Source organism: Colossoma macropomum, unplaced genomic scaffold, assembly GCF_904425465.1.
Source record: "Colossoma macropomum unplaced genomic scaffold, Colossoma_macropomum, whole genome shotgun sequence".
Taxonomy (NCBI): Eukaryota; Metazoa; Chordata; class Actinopteri; order Characiformes; family Serrasalmidae; genus Colossoma; species Colossoma macropomum.
This window is the reverse complement of record NW_023494787.1, coordinates 24998541-25014094: the sequence shown is the minus strand read 5'-3', so window position 1 is coordinate 25014094 and position 15554 is coordinate 24998541. Positions and strand designations below refer to the sequence as shown.

Genomic DNA, 15554 nt, shown 5'->3' with positions numbered 1-15554 from the left:
ATTTGCAGAATTTCACACATAAAACAATTAGCATCTGTTTTCTATATCTTCTAATTTCAGTATACAAAACTATTAGTGATGTAGCAAATAAAGACCACACATCTTTTTTTCTATACAGCAAAATGGAGATACCTTATGGCGTTTATCTGCGTCCAGCTAAACTTAATGACCACTCTTCAAGGGTTATTTAGTAAAGACAACGGTTTTTATATGTATATGTATATATATACATATATATATATATATATATAGAGAGAGAGAGAGAGAGAGAGAGAGAGAGATATGAGGATATATATAACACTGCCGTTGGAAAACTTTGTCTCTCCAAAATGAGAAGGAAAAATATATTTTACTTTTAATGTAGGTGAATGGAACTGAAAAATGCCAGAATATATATATACATATATATATATATATATTATATATATATATATATATTTAGTAAATGGTTCTTCTAAAAGGGGGTTCCGTATAACACTGAAAAGGGTTCCACTATTAATACAATAAAATACAATAAAAGTCCTTTTTTTGGTACTATACAGTTTTTACTTTAACACTGAGGATTTTACTGTGTATTTTTTACCTTTTGTAGAAATAATCTATTAATTATCTGTTTGTTACATTGTTGTTATCATAAAAAACCTCCAAAATGTTAATGTAATGAACTCTTATGATATAAGAAATTTTGAACTATTTCTGCTGGCCTATTCCTATATGGAATTATTCACAGAATTTAAAGGGTAGCTGATGTTTCCAAATGGCAAAAAATAATGATATTAATAAACTTCCAAAAATGGTGAAGTTTTAATATGACAGTGATGATGTGTTCTAAGTGAGTGCCTTGTCACAGGGCTAAGCAAAGCTTACTGGTGCAGTAAGAACAGTGTTTATTTCAGAATGCTCCTCTAGACAGGGATCCAAATGGCAAGTTAGTCATTCCATCAGATTCAGAAGAGAATGGAATATGCTGACTGTTACCACCCTTAAAGTGGTTAATTAGTGCTTGAGCTAAGAGAGTGTGCGGTATGTTTCGATTGGAATAAAGCGTTCAGTGGGAGGCAGTGAAAAGCTCAATTGAGGGCAGTCACCTACCCATGGGGAGTTCTAAATATGACCACATGATGTGTCTGGCTGTTAACATGGACAGACGAAAGGCAATACTGAAACAGTACCGAGCTGAGATAGGTGACAGTGAGTGCCGAGCCAGCTATCAGAGTATGTAATGTATCTTGCAGAATATAGCTACCCAAACTAAAAATATTATAGTGACGGCCACCTCATGGCATGATATCTCGAAGTGAGATAAACAGCTTTGATTTCACTCCTCAGGTTTCCTCTGGCCAGAGTCACGAGCAGTATAGCTCATAGTGTTGGGAGGTTATCAAGGGAAAAAGCAAAGCCTTAAAAAAATAACATTTGGGACTTTGGGTTTGGATAGACTTTCTTGGTGAACTTCAAAATATATCCATGGAAACATATAATCAAATTTCTGGAATACATATCGACTTCACAGAGGCATCATTTTTCGTTAGGTTTCCTAAAGCCATTTTTGCACTATAATCAGTTGGCAGAAGCGGCTGAGAGTTTTTTCTTCACATGTTATAAGTCCAGCAGCACCACCACCACCAGCCTGGACTGAAGAGAACAGAGGGATATTATACAAACTGCTGGAAAAGATGAGAGCAGCCTTCCTTTCCTTGCTCTGCACAGTGTAACTTTCCCATCATTTAAAGTCCCACGAAACAAATTGTGTGCTTGAACGTCATCAATCAAAACCAGCCAATGTGGAGAATTTTAATGCTATTCATTTTCTATACGGTCAGCTGGACTGAACACAGACAAAGAGCTAGAAAGGATGAAAAAAAGAGAAAGGCCTTAAAAACTTTTACGTGCAAGTATAAAAAAAAATACACACACATAACGAATGTTCTCCCTCCACTCTTTCTTTGCCATTTATTCAAAAATGAAAAAGCATACAAATTCTCACCGGACTGGCTGGAAAAAGAAAAACCCAGTGCCCCACGCTCCATTTACTTTTTCCTCTCACTGAAAAATTATTTCAGATTTTCTTAATGCAAAGAATGAGTCATTTAAGGAGGCTGAAAAAGCATCAATATTTGCAGAATTTCACCCAAGGCTTACATTAATCTTTAGCCTCTAAATGATTCTTGGTCATTTCATTTCGTAGATTTATAACAATCAGCTCAGTGTTTGTAGGACAGGACTTAAGGCATCTGTGTCAGGAATTTAATTTCAATCCTTGTTTATTTCTGCTTGTTCACTGTTAAGAGATTTCTTGTTCCAAGCAGCAATAAAAAGTAGAGAATCCTCAAAAAGTCTCAGACATAATACATTTTAATTTATCATTTTTTTATTACTGCTGTTTTGTGCTTCATGCTATTCTAATGAGAACATTACAACATGACATCTCACAGTGGTCAAATGATTTTAATAACCTTTAATGATAACTCAGCTCTGAAACTACTGTCTAAATCTCTTAGAGTTATTCTCTTATTTTATAATGATGTACAAAGTTCTTTGAGAGATAAAAAAACTAGAAAAGTATTTTTGTTAATGCTTCTATTTATATGCAATGTAAAATGGATTAGATTGTTTCATAGCTTTGTGTTTTGTTTTGGTTATTATTCATAGTAATTACTGAAGAAAGGCCCTCTATATGAGTATGAATGGCAAAGGTAAACTGATTCTGTGCTTTATTGCATTTTATCTGAATCATTTTCTAGCTATGTAAAAAAGATTTATATAAGAGCATAAAGCTATGTGTAGGTCAATGGCCATTTACTTCAGCTGAATATATCATCGGTGTCAGAACAAAACCTTGTATCCTATGTTTGTTTATTTTTTCTTTTTCTCTTCTTCAGAATTTAAAAATGCCTAATGGCCTTTACAAAATGTTAAAATTTCACAATAATTACAGCACTATAAATGATCCAAAATTACACTGATTTTTTTTTTTTGCTTCACCTGTTTTGCAGCCAGCCACTGCTGAGTTGTCACCTGTTAGCATTATGCATTAGCAGTAGGCTTATATTAACATCCAGATTGCAGACTGTACCTTCAACATTCTGACAAGCTAATCATTAGCAAACTTATGATGGTTGCATACAATTTCATATTTTAGCCACTTTCAAAGAAAAAGTCATAATAATGTGCTAAAATTTCTCTTGAAAAATGAAACTGCATTTAAAGAGTTAAAGGGGAATTCCATCGATCTTTCAAAACTTCTGCATAGGTCAACCAGTGAGATGTAAACAAAGTCAACCAGAGTGGTTTGCTGTGAAATGCTCTGTCGTAGAGAAACTTGACGAGTCAGAAATGTTCACAGCAGTTCTGATAGGAACCAGACATCCGAAGAGTTTTTCGGCTGTAAAAGCTCCCTCACAGAAAGTTATTACAAGAAATGGTTAAGTTTACGTCGCTGATGTCTGAGACACTGTTTTACGACACTCTTTTGGCCTAAAAAAACATAAATGTTTTTAATACACTCATGGCGGAATGATACATGCAGGGCGTTGTGAGGCAAAATACTCCCAAATAAAATTATTTTCCCCCAGATTTACCTCTATTTTACCATCATTGTTGCATTCAAATACTCAGAAGACTCATACAGGTTCACTAGTGGTTTTGGATAGTAAATAAAAAATCATTACATTTGCACTGTAAACATTGCAACTCCTGGTTCCTATCACCCCTGCTGTAAAGACATTCAAGTCGGTAAGTTTCTCTACAATGAAGCATTTCAGACCAAACCACTCTTAATGACTTTGTCAACATCTCGACGATTGAACTATGCAGAGGTTTTGAAAAATGGGTGGAATTCCCCTTTAACGTGAGAAGAGGCTGAGTGCGGCTACAGCAGTGCTCGGAGCTGAAGGTGTCTGTCCCTTTAAGAGCGCCCGCTCTAGGGTGGCGCTTCCCTCCGCAAGGGCTTCTTGATATTAATAGTGTTGGTGTCTTGAAACTGACGTAATGGTTGGAGTCTGAGGTCCTGACAAGCGATAACGTTTCTGATAAAAAAGAACTGAGATCACTGCAAAACTTCACCTTTTCTTCCAACCAGACTCAGACGGCGTTTTTTTTTAAATACCAAACACATTTCACCCCGGTTTCACTTGCAGAGGAGCAATCTTATGTGCCCACAAACAGAGAGCGAGAGACAGAGAGAGAGAGTGAGAGAGAGAGAGACAGAGAGACAGAGAGGGAGAAAAGAAACAATTCCCGAGATCAACAAACAAAACAACACAAAGACGGTTTCAATGGCTCACGCCAAAAGCTCCACCATCTTTCAGACCGCAAAGCCAAATGCAGTTTAATCAACAGGTAAGGAGAAAGCGAGATGAATGAGCATGGCGAGCACACACATCAGATGTGCTGTGTGTTTTTTCTTTAGCAGTATAGTTCCTGAACGGGCTTTTTTTCTTCTTCTTCTCGTCCAGGCGAGCGTTATGTAATGCTGGAGGAGGCTGAGGGATTTTCGCGAGTCACTTTGTGAGCTACTTTGCAGTGAAAAAGGGGAGCAGAGGCGGCTCGGATTCCCCATGGCATTTAGGTTTTGGTGGGTCAAACGCGTGAGAAATTGAAATCGGCTGCTTCTGCTCGGTGCCCCCCTCCTTCTCCTCCTCCTCCTCCCGGTAGTGGGGTCACGTTCACACACGGGGGAAGAAAACATGACTTCCAGTAGGTCTTTTACTCATTTTTTTAAAAAGTAATCTTTCCCGTTTCTTAAAAAACGACGGCGAGCCGCTTCGACCTTCCTGCGTTTTCGTAACGCCGCTGGCTTTGTTTTTATTATTACTGTCGCGCGCGGTTAGCATGGATGCTAGCAGGTACTTTGCTGTGTGAAATGCGCTGTAATGCTGTAATGTGTGTGTGAGCGAGTGTGTGTGTGTTGTGGGAGATGGGAGTGAGCGGGATGGGGTGGCTTTGTGCCGCAGCGTGGAAACCCTTCTGCTCCCTTATTGTTTGGAAGGAAATGCGTGGTGGGAGAGAGCAGAGGAGCTCTAACGTCCATATCAAAAGTAAAGTCCGAGCGGCTGGCTAGTTTGCTCTGAGGCGCCTTGTTTTTTTGACGGTTGTTAATAATCCCGTTAATCCTGGACAAGAGTTTTTTTACACGCAACTTTTCTTTTTTAAAAGAGAGAAAACTTTCCGTAAGTGATGTTTTGGTGCTGATAGAGCGCGTAGGCACGGCAGCATGCTGAAGGCTGAACTGAAAGAGAGCCCCGACTGTGTGTCTTCTGATGGGGAAACTAACTGGCCCACTCTGAGAAGTTTCTCTTGAGTGGATTAGCTCCTTTTTTGTGGGATTATTTGTAGCCTGTGCTCAAGTTTGCCGGGAGTCGTTGTTGTTGTAGCTTCTTCGAGACCTTCTCGAGTGAGTGGGTGAGCGAGTGAGTGAGGAGACATGGAGCAAGTTTTTGGGAAGAAGTTTGTGAATTTTCTGTGCTCCTAGAAAAATAACAGGACTGTACACACGTGATTTGGATGGCTGTGTATGTGTACAAGACGTGCGTGGCGTTTTTAATGCGGTCGTTTTGGTAAACCTGAAGGGCATTCTCTGGCTCTGCTTGCTGTGAGGCTGTAGAATTTTCTTGTAAACTTCTTGAATGATTAGGATCCACGGTGCTGCAAAAATGGTCAGAAATTCTCTTTAAAATATGTACTTAATTTTTTTTATTTGTTAACACATCCAGTGTTCACATCTTATAGTCATCACTTTAGTTATAAACTAGTAACTACACAAGTCTGTGTCTTCAGTGATCCAAAAAACAGGTGAAATTAAGTTGAGTTCTGTTAGCTTGTCTAGTTTGTGCTGCTGCTTTTACAACAAGTGTAACTTTGCTAAGAGTGCCAGTTGACTGGATTTTACGGCCCTAACCCACAGTGATACATTACTGGTAGGTTTAAGTGGGTGGAAAAAAACCACTATTTTACTTTAACCTGAGATAAAAATCACCCGCCTTTTGTGGCACTGAAGCATAACCCGTATCTGATTGTTATGACACAAAATTCCCAAGTTGGTTCCAGTAGATGGTTTGTACTGTTTCCTGTAAACTGTGAAAGCAGCCACACTCAGGCAGTCTGGAAATGATGCACGCACCGCCGCTGAAAGGGCTGCTTTCTTGTCAGTGAAAGTTTCTTAATGACAAGGCCTGTGCAAACAAACGCCGCTCATCATTTGGAGAAAAGAAGAGAGACTCACAGCTGTAAACAGAGTTTCAGATAGCGTCAACAAGGAACCAGTGGGTATTGTTCCACACTCACAGCCATGCCAGTTTAAGACTTTTGTGTTTTCAATGTGTATGTGAATCTTACATGTAAAAAAATGGACTTTTATTGTAGTGTTGGATTTTAATGTTGTGGTAGTTAAACTAGCGTTAGTAGTATTACTCCCTGCAGACAGCTTCACTAAATCCCCCCCTCCTTTATTTAGCATATCTTTTTATGCCTCAGAGTTTATACCTTTTCAAATATGAGTCCTGATGTTCGTCTGTGTGTATTGAGATTCACATTGCTGCTTTCAGTTCTCTTTTTAAAGAGAAGAATGAGATCTGCATGGGTTGTCTGATAAGGGCTGTTTGAAGTGATTGAAATGGCTGAGGTAGATTTGAAATGTAAATGGGTCCGCATCTGTGAGCCCTTTGGGCGGGATGCAATAGATCAGCGTTGTATAGTCAGGAACTTTACGGTTGACAGATGAATTTGGGCCTGGGCGTTTGGAGAAAGCACCAGTGGGGGGGCTTGCATTTGTTCTACATGGCTTTTGAGTTTGCACAACTTCTTTTCTGGACTCGCTTCTTATCACAGCAAGATGAGCCCCACACTTTGTCTCTTCCCTGCAGATTCATGTGCCTGCTGCTGAATGAAAAGGCTGTTGAGAAAAAGAAATCTTTTTTTTTTTTTTATTAAAGGGGTACAACTGGCATATTAAGTCTCAGCCTGGACTGTTATAGAGAAAACACAATTGAAGCTCCCTGCACTGTTTTTCTCAGCTTGAAAGGATTCGTAAGTGGCTATTGTGCATTATTTGTTTGACGATTTATACTTTTTTCATGTGCTTTAACAAAAGTTGATTTACTCACATGCGGTGCCAAAAGTAGCTGCAGATGAAGTGCTTGTAGAGTTTTGTGGGAATGTCTGCATTAAGAGGATTGTCAGCTAGAATTACTGAAAGTTGTTTGGATAGAGTTAAAATATGTATTTTTTAACATTTCTGGAAGCCTTCAATTTTTGGTGCACACACCAAATGTTGATTCTTTTTAAAAGATATTTTAAAACTGCTTTAAAATGATGAATTTAATGTTGTGACGGTTTATTGCACAAAAAACAAAACTAACAAACTTCTGAAAATTGGCGTTAGCACTGAAACGTCAAATAGGATTCTGTATTGATTTTATAGATAGTCTGTTTTCTTGCCTTTATTATTTCCACCTTCCACAGTTGTTAGAAGTGTTCAGATGGATAGTTATCAGGTAGATTTCTGCTGAGTAGTTCTAACTTGTCATTAAAACTGTTTAATCGATGACTGTTTAGATATAGGGATATTTTTCGGAATTTTTTTGTGAACCAAAGTTTACACAGAAAGAATTGTTTTCTGTAGTTGGTTGTCTCAAAGCGTTTAGAATAGAACATCTGAGTCATCCCAGTTTTTTCATTTTTTGTTTTAGTATTGCATCAAAGTGAGTCATAGTTAAAGGTTTTCACTGTGATTTGATTTTTCTTTAGCTTTTCTTTTTAATAGCAACATGGCTGAGATGTCTGTAGTGTTCTATGTTGTTAGCTTGTACTATAAACTGACCGCTGCTGGTGTCGTCAACAAAGGAGACCGCTCTCTAAGAGTGTGAAAAGTTTGTGCTGGGGTGAGAGGACAGTTTCCTGAAGTGAGGTGCTGTATGAAAGGTTGTTGAGATGTCTGTTTTTGTCATCCATGCGTGTGTGTGTATGTGTAAGTGTGAGAGAGAGAGGCTGAAAGTGTTGTCAGTTCTGGTGTAATTGAGCAGACGTTATCAGTTTGCTCTGGTGTTGCTGTCCACAGGTGGATGTGAGAAGTTGCTTCTCTTTAGGTCGCTGATATTACAGTTGTATTGTTTTATTGTCTTTGCTATGTTCAGTATGTTTAATTAAAACACTTTATATTTTATAATATGTTTTAAATATAGATTTATAGCTGAATCAGCTTAATGTGTTTTTCAAGCGAGTTTAAATTCCAGAAATTGCTTTGTTGCTTTTAAGACCTAGTAAACTGGTCATCTGCAGCTCCGGTCATCTGTAGTGTTTAATTTTAATTTTTGGGTTTGTAGCTCATGATGGTTTCGCTCGGACTCACCGTTCTTGCTGCTTGCTCGCTTTCTTTCTCTGGTGTGAGTTTTTAAAGGATAATGACTTCCAAGAGTTTTTTCAAGCCTTTTTTATTTATGTTTATATAATGTATAGTATAGTAGATTGGGTTGTTTTAAGGATAATAAGGGGAAATTTTAGTATTTGTGCATTATTTAGATTAAAGTCTTGAACTTATGTTGCAATCTAAAATTTCCACAAAACTTTAACTAGTAAATGATCAAATTTTATAAAAAAATGTGTTTAAAAAGTAAATACTGACCCATATTTTTTCCAAAACTTTATAAAAAATTGCTTATGTTTTTATTTGTAATTCTACTCTTGTATTACAGTGATATAACAGTGGTACTTTGAATGTCTGATGGACAAACTTGTCAAGCCTAGCTGCGAAAAGTAGGGGTGCATCGGGCCCATAAGTTTAGGTCATTTCTAGCAGACTCTGTCTCAGTGCCATGTCTCTTTGAGATGCGATTTCAGATGTGCTCATGCACCAAACCTCTGCTGTTGGCTGGGGAAAGTTTTCTAAAACTTTTCTAAAACTTTTGTGCTTCTCCGGCAGTGCCTCTTCCTCTCTGTGACTGTGGCGAGTTTCATGCATACGCGCCCGATCGCTGCATACAGCCTGCGTTTCTCTGGAGCAGCGATGAGTCAGTTTAGCCTTCTCCCCTTTTCTCTGTGCTGTGGCGTGCGTTCCCTTAGCACACTTCTAGATTTCCTTTTCTCTCTCTCTCTTTCTCTCTCTCACTCTGTCTCTCTATCGTGCGCTCTCTCTCTCTCTCTCTCCCTCTCTCTCTCTCTCTCTCTCTCTCTGTCTGTCTCTCTCTCTGTTTCTCCCCCTCATTGTGGCTGAGTATCCCTTCTCCATCTGTGTGGTCTTGGAGGCTTGTGTCATGGCTATAACATAGACTCCTACATTGTTGGAGACAGGTCGGACAGAATGAGTCGGAGAGAAGGTTGGCTGGGTTTGGAGGGGGGGAACGGAGGAGTATTCCTTCAGAATGTTTGTTTTCCTGTTTCCAATTTGGTCGGCCAGAGGGCCTGTTCTGTCAGAGATCCCATTCATGGACTCCGCCATACAGAGCTGCGCTTTTCTCTCTGGATGTTTATTGTGGTCTCTCTGTTGTAGTTATCACAACGTTGCCTTTTGAGTCGAGCCAAAATTGTTGTTCTCAGTCGCTGATTGTATGGTTGTAGACTCCACGGGAGGCCAAGATGATTTCCCTCAAAGTTCTGCAGCAAACTTTCATATTGTTTTAGCGGTATGCCCATTTACATGATAACTGTATGTGTGATGAGCAAAAGCTGAAGTTGTGTGTGTTCTGTGTTAAAGTCTGTCATATCTAATCTGTGGCTGTTTCTGTGTGTGTTTGGTGACAGGTTTTGCTGTGAAAGCGGAGAGTGGTGTGATGCAGCTCCCGGTGTCATCCAGGATCACTTGTGAGCACCTTTGAAGAAGAGACGAAGAAGAAGGAGGGCGCGTTTTGGAAGAGAAACGAATGCGGAAACAACCCCAACGCAAGTGAACTCGGCTCACGCTGATGGAAACAATGGAATAAATTTGAAGTCAGCATGGACGTGGAATAAAGGATACCTTAGAGGCAGGGCAAGGGCTTTGGATTTTTCTGCCAACTCTGATATCTGCCTCCCTGTGGAACTGGTACTGATAATGCTATAACCCAATGCTCAGCAGAGGTACGTATTCGCATCATTATGTGGCAGAAAAATACAGGGATTATACACTATTTGCGAGTGTGTGAGAGAAAAAGAGAATGAGGTATTATTGGGCTTTCTCAATTGCGAGTGAATTGCGAGAAGTCTACCAGAGTGACCAACAGCATAGCAGATGCCACAAAAAACGAGAAGTTCTTTTGCTTTGCTAAATTCCCACATTATTATTGTGGTAGGCTTATTATATGAGGTTATGTGAGGTTCACCTGGCTTTCCTAACTCCTTTATGGTCACTTCTAACCCAGTCTTCCTGTTCTCGGCTTCCTCCCAGTCATCTTCACCATTAGAGAACTCAGCTGTTAAAGTGCTTTGATCTTGGGCAAGGCCATCGTTCCATGCTTTAGCTTTAGGGTTCACGTGGAACGGCAGTATTTCTTGACTGTCATTTGCTTGCCTGCCAGTACGTTCCTTCATCTGTAATATTTTACAAGCTGTAGAACGTCCTAGACTGTTCCGCAAACATGCTACTTTCGGATGATATGCATGTGGAAATTGGTTACGTTTTATTGTCTAGTACAACTTTTTTAGTCATCCAAGCTCTTTTATATTATCTCAAATATATTGTAGCATTATTATTGTCAGCTTTGTTGTATGGTAACGTACATGTGGTTATATAATTATTTCTTTTATAAGTTGTTCAAGTGCCTTCTTAGTACCATGGCAGGACATCTCTGTTTTATATTCCCATCTGCATTTAGCACATTCAGTGACAGTTTCATTCATATCATGTCTTTTTCCCCCCCAAAGTTGCTTAATATTTTGCTGCATTTGGAAGTTGGCTTTCATATGCATGTCATTTTAAGCCATTGGACTGAGTGATGAATTAAAATTATAGCCCTGTAATACATCAACGTGAAGCACCATTGAGAAACGTCTCCAATAGTGAATTGCTTGTTGAGGTCATTTTATGCGATTTGCTGTTCTGGAACCCTTGACGTCGTTTTCAGTATAACACAATGTCCTCCGTTGTACTTTTGTACATGTGTTTCTGGCTTTAGTCTTGAACTAATAATGCAAAAGCAATGAGCGTAGAAATCCAATAATCTTATTAAGTTCCGAAAATGACCGCATACTTCGCGGTCTGGATTTCCAACAGTAGTTGATCCTAAATAAAGTAATGTGAAAGAATGTCATAGCTGACTGCTTTTCTCCTGTGCGGACGTGCATATTAAACGCCCTGTAACGAGTGCCGATTACGAGATACTCACTTTGTTAACGCTGCAGAAATGGAGGCTTCTCTGATGTGCCATGCGATTTCAGCAGATTAGTGTAATGTTAAACATATGCTATCTTTTCCAGACTGGGTAGGAAAATCTGTCTGTGCTTTTGCACTTGCAATTACCTCCTCTGCTCACGTCTGGGTAATGTGCTTTGGCTGCCTGCATTTTTAGATCTGGTGAGTTATGCAGGAAGACTGAGAGGGGATGTAGAGATTAACCTCCATGGATCCCTCGCTCACACACTCCTACAAAGGCTCCTAGGTCAGAGGTCACCTGACATCTCTAACTACTAAGACGAGTGCCTAGAGGCCCCGGTGTCTCCTGTAGAATGGCTTTGTGTTTCTTTGAGTGCCAAGGAGAAAATCTGTGATTTTTTTCTTGTTGTTCAGGGCATTTTCTTCGAATTATCATGCCTTTTCACAAGGCTAGATAGATGATTAAAAAGTAATTCCGATTTTAGGCTGCATGAAATTGCTGTTTCTCAGAGCCGTAACTTATATTGTTTCCAATTAGCACTTTTTAAGGAAAGCTTGGTGTGCTTTTTTTGTTTGAAAAGTTAAGTTTTGGTTATGTTTTGCCTGCTTTTATCCCAAACTCAGTCATAGTTACAGATGTTACAGTGCTCATTTCATAGCTTTACTGGAACCTTTAATTGTGGGAAATAAGAAACAGAAGGTACGCTAATGTCTGTTTTGATGTGCTGCACTGGCCAGAACAGACCGTGCACTTTTGACAGGCGTTCTGTGTTAGTAGAAGTACTGTATTCAACATGGCACCATGTACAGTGACTAAATGAAAATCATCTGAATTTCAGCTTGACCAGCTCTGCCTTAAGTGTAAATGACCCAGATATCCACACAGATATGCGGTTTCTATTTGTGTGTGAAAGTGTACAGTGAATCTGAGATATGCATGTGCAGGCTAAAGCTTGCCTGTTAGTATGGTGAGTCATATTTATGGAGATTTTATGTCATCATTTAAATGGTTTGTTCAGGGCCCGAGTGTCTTTTTTTGGAGTTATGTATACACAGAGCTACTCTGTGTATGAGCCTTCACCCTTTAAGGTTTGTCTCATGCGCAGAGACATCCCTTTAACGTCCATTTTTAAGTCTAAACAACATTTTATGCCTGCCGTTACTGCTGTGCTTATTATCTGTAACCTTGCAGTGTGCAATCTTGGTGACTTATGAGGAGAAAATGCAAGTGGTCTGCATAGTTCCCCAGAAGGTGCCTATGTGATCTACGGTGTGCCAGCAAACCGAGAAACGATTGGTGGTAAATGATATCGTAGTGCTAATGCTGAAGTTTAGAGTTTAAAAAATCCTCCAAATCTGAAGCTGTGTGGGCTCGCCATCTGCAAACGAAAGCAGAAGCACATGGTTTTCAGGCGTTTTCAGGCTACATTTAAGTCACATAGCCCTGTTTTCATTTAACTTGCGACATGCCACAGCGCCGAAAAAGTTCACAGCAGGTGAATGTCAGAATATTTTTTATAGCTAATCAGCTCCCAAAAAAGCTGTCAAGGCTGTGTTTCTTTCAGTTATGGTTTACATATAAAATTTTAGTTGGTGGAAAGAAATCCGCTTCCATCTGCAGGCCCGATTCCGTTCTGAACACAGGCCTTAATTAACTAGCTCAGGCTTCAGGAGTGAGAGTTGTCATTCGAGCGCATGCTTAATGAGACGTGCAGGTATTCTGTAGCTAACCTCCTCTATGGCCGTGTATGTTAACTCTCCAAGCCTGCGGTAAGCTAAGTAAATATGAAATTTGGAGACAGTTGCAAAATGACAGTAATGAGTGGTGGTTGCAGCTGGTGGGTGGGGTGAACCTGCTGAAGAGTGAGGAGGAAAGGGCTGCATCTGCCAACCAATTAGGCCTATCTCTCCCTCCCTACATGGCACCTTATTGTACTAACCCCAAACCCACCATCCAACTAATATAATTAGATCGAGAGCAAAAATCCTGGGCCACTGGCAGAATGCAAAATAAGGGAGCGATTCATTCTCTTGTAGTGTTAAAAAAAAAATAGAAGAAGGCAATGGTTGAGTGCAGGCCTGTTGTTTTTAGCGGATTGTTTCCGTGAGGCCTGCAGCATATGGTGGTGGAAAAAAGGGCCCTGAAAGGGGCTAAAGAAAAGGGGGCTGGACGCAGCAGTGAAGCTGCAAACAAAACGTCTTGAGTTGGTGAAACGGAGGGCGAATGGTGAGCGCCACACACTCAGGAGTTGTTTATTTAAAAAGCCAGGCAGAATTAATCACTGTCTTCATCATCATCTTTGGCAGATTGAATAATGAGCTATTTTTCACCCAGTGTTGTTTTTTCTCTTGTTTTTTTGATAATTGCCAATCCATTGAGTGGCTTTGACAAAGTGGTCCCAACCACACTCTTCACACTTTGAGTGATGTCTGCACAGCGTCAGTACGCAGTGCTGTACTGCTGGTTCAGGGCCCAGATCCCACACTGTACCCGCTGCACTGTGTAACAGGCAATTTGGAGTCGACTCTTGGGCTTTCTGAAAAGACGCAGATTGTGTTGCTTGATGCAAAGGCCTGCTTTGAACTACATGACCAAGCCTGCCACCTTGACAAGACAGTTGCTGCTTGGGTCATTTGCATCTCCCTCTTTCAGGCTGTGGTTTGAGACCCTGCGTTGTAAGCCCCGGTGGGTGAATTCAACCTCCTTGAATAGCAGCCCGAGGCCATTGAGAGTAGCTTCGTGTATCCAGGCCGTGTCTTTGGCAGACACAAACAAGGGCCTTCAAAGATCTCCTCATTTATTTAGACGAAGTCCCAAAGGCTTGTTCCAGTCCCCAGCCCCCTCCTCGTGAGGCTATCAGATGTTTCCCTGCTACAAGGAGGGCAATTTACAAATGTAGGTGTTGTTACAGCACAGATGAGACAACAGGCATGGTGTCAAACAATGGTGTAGCTTGCTGTAAAGCCCGCATTGTCTTGCTAATTGAGAGGATCAGGTATAGAAGTTTGTCTTAGTCCACTGGTTAAAGGTATGGTGTGACATTAGAGAAGTCCCTGCTAGCTTTGAGTTACTGTTTCTCTGCCTGTGCTGGCGCTGAAAGGGCACTGTTCCATTACCATATGTGCCTGTGGTCACATGCGGCTTAATTTGAGCAATGTGATTGCACAATCCGTCGTAGATGATGGAGTAGTGGGGTTTCTGTTAGTTTACCATTTGAGTAAACACAGTCCCCTTAAATGCTTTCTTTCTGATTTGTATTAGTTTTTAGGGAACCATTGCTAGTAACGTCAGGTCACGGTTTTTAATTAGGCCAAAGGGGGGTAGGGGTGTAAATTAATAAACAGAACATCCAGTATGTCTTCAGAAAGGGGGAAAAAGTAGATCGGTCTCATAATACTTTTACTTCTTTTTACTAAGCTCCCACAAGCGTGTTGCTAGCCGCTAGCCGTCTATGGTCTGGCCCATCTGCTCGTAGCCTCAGATAGGCATCAGGCCTGGAGGACAGGAAGGCAGAAGATGGTCTTGCAGTGTAAAACACAGTGCTGGAGTGTTGAACAGGCCCATCCCCGTCTCTCCCGGACTGAACCCTGGCTGGCTGCACTTTGTCTCTGTCATGGGGAGAGATGTAGAAGGAGAAGTTTAGCGGGCCTCCCTCCCCTCCTCTCCTTCGCCGCGGTCCATAACTCTTCAACTGGACCGGGGGAGCTGAGCCCAGAGGCGGTTCTCCCCTGGCCTGCGCCGCTCGCCACTCTCAGCACCTATTATGGTCATCGGGCCCGGGGCCCTGTCAGGCCCTGCTGCCTTTTTGATTCACCGCTAGCCTCAGATTCCGCCCCGCATTTTTTTTTTTTTGCTCTTTCGCCGTGTCCTCAACTTCCAGATAGGAGATAAAATATCCATAAACAGCACTTGAAAGAGAATGTAAATGTTTATAGGCTTCCTGCGAGACTTATCTGATATTGTTCTTATTTATATGTCGGGGCCAGTTGATTTGGAGGCAGACGGGACCGGCCGAATTGGAGCCAAATGGCTTTAAGTGCTGCCTCGGTGCAGCTTTGCCAATGGCTGCGGGGTAGGGGGGTGGAAAGAGGGGGAGATTTAAGTGGACAGTTGGACGGTGGAGAAGCTAGCCGGTGACACCAGGCTGGAAAGAATGCATAGACAATACAGCGCTGATTCAACTCTGGCTGCCAAATCATTGGCAAAACTTCACCTTGCGAAGGCCGCTACCTGCAGCTTAAGGGTGCGTGGGAGATGGCGAACGTCCTTCTG

The 15554-nt window shown here is 41.0% G+C and overlaps 1 protein-coding gene across 9 annotated transcripts in view; it reads left to right on the top strand.

Moving 5' to 3' along the window:
- The first annotated feature begins 3993 nt into the window (after positions 1 to 3993).
- Positions 3994 to 15554, top strand: part of trps1 (trichorhinophalangeal syndrome I) — a 136969-nt gene continuing 125408 nt past the window's right edge. Inside the window, exons 1-3 of one of the 9 annotated variants that reach the window (XM_036566610.1) lie at positions 3994 to 4341; positions 4458 to 4698; positions 9736 to 10050. In XM_036566610.1, coding sequence (XP_036422503.1) covers positions 10038 to 10050 — 13 coding nt within the window. In that variant the 5' untranslated portion in view covers positions 3994 to 4341; positions 4458 to 4698; positions 9736 to 10037. The other 8 variants (XM_036566616.1, XM_036566612.1, XM_036566613.1 and 5 more) reach the window with 8 other exon arrangements.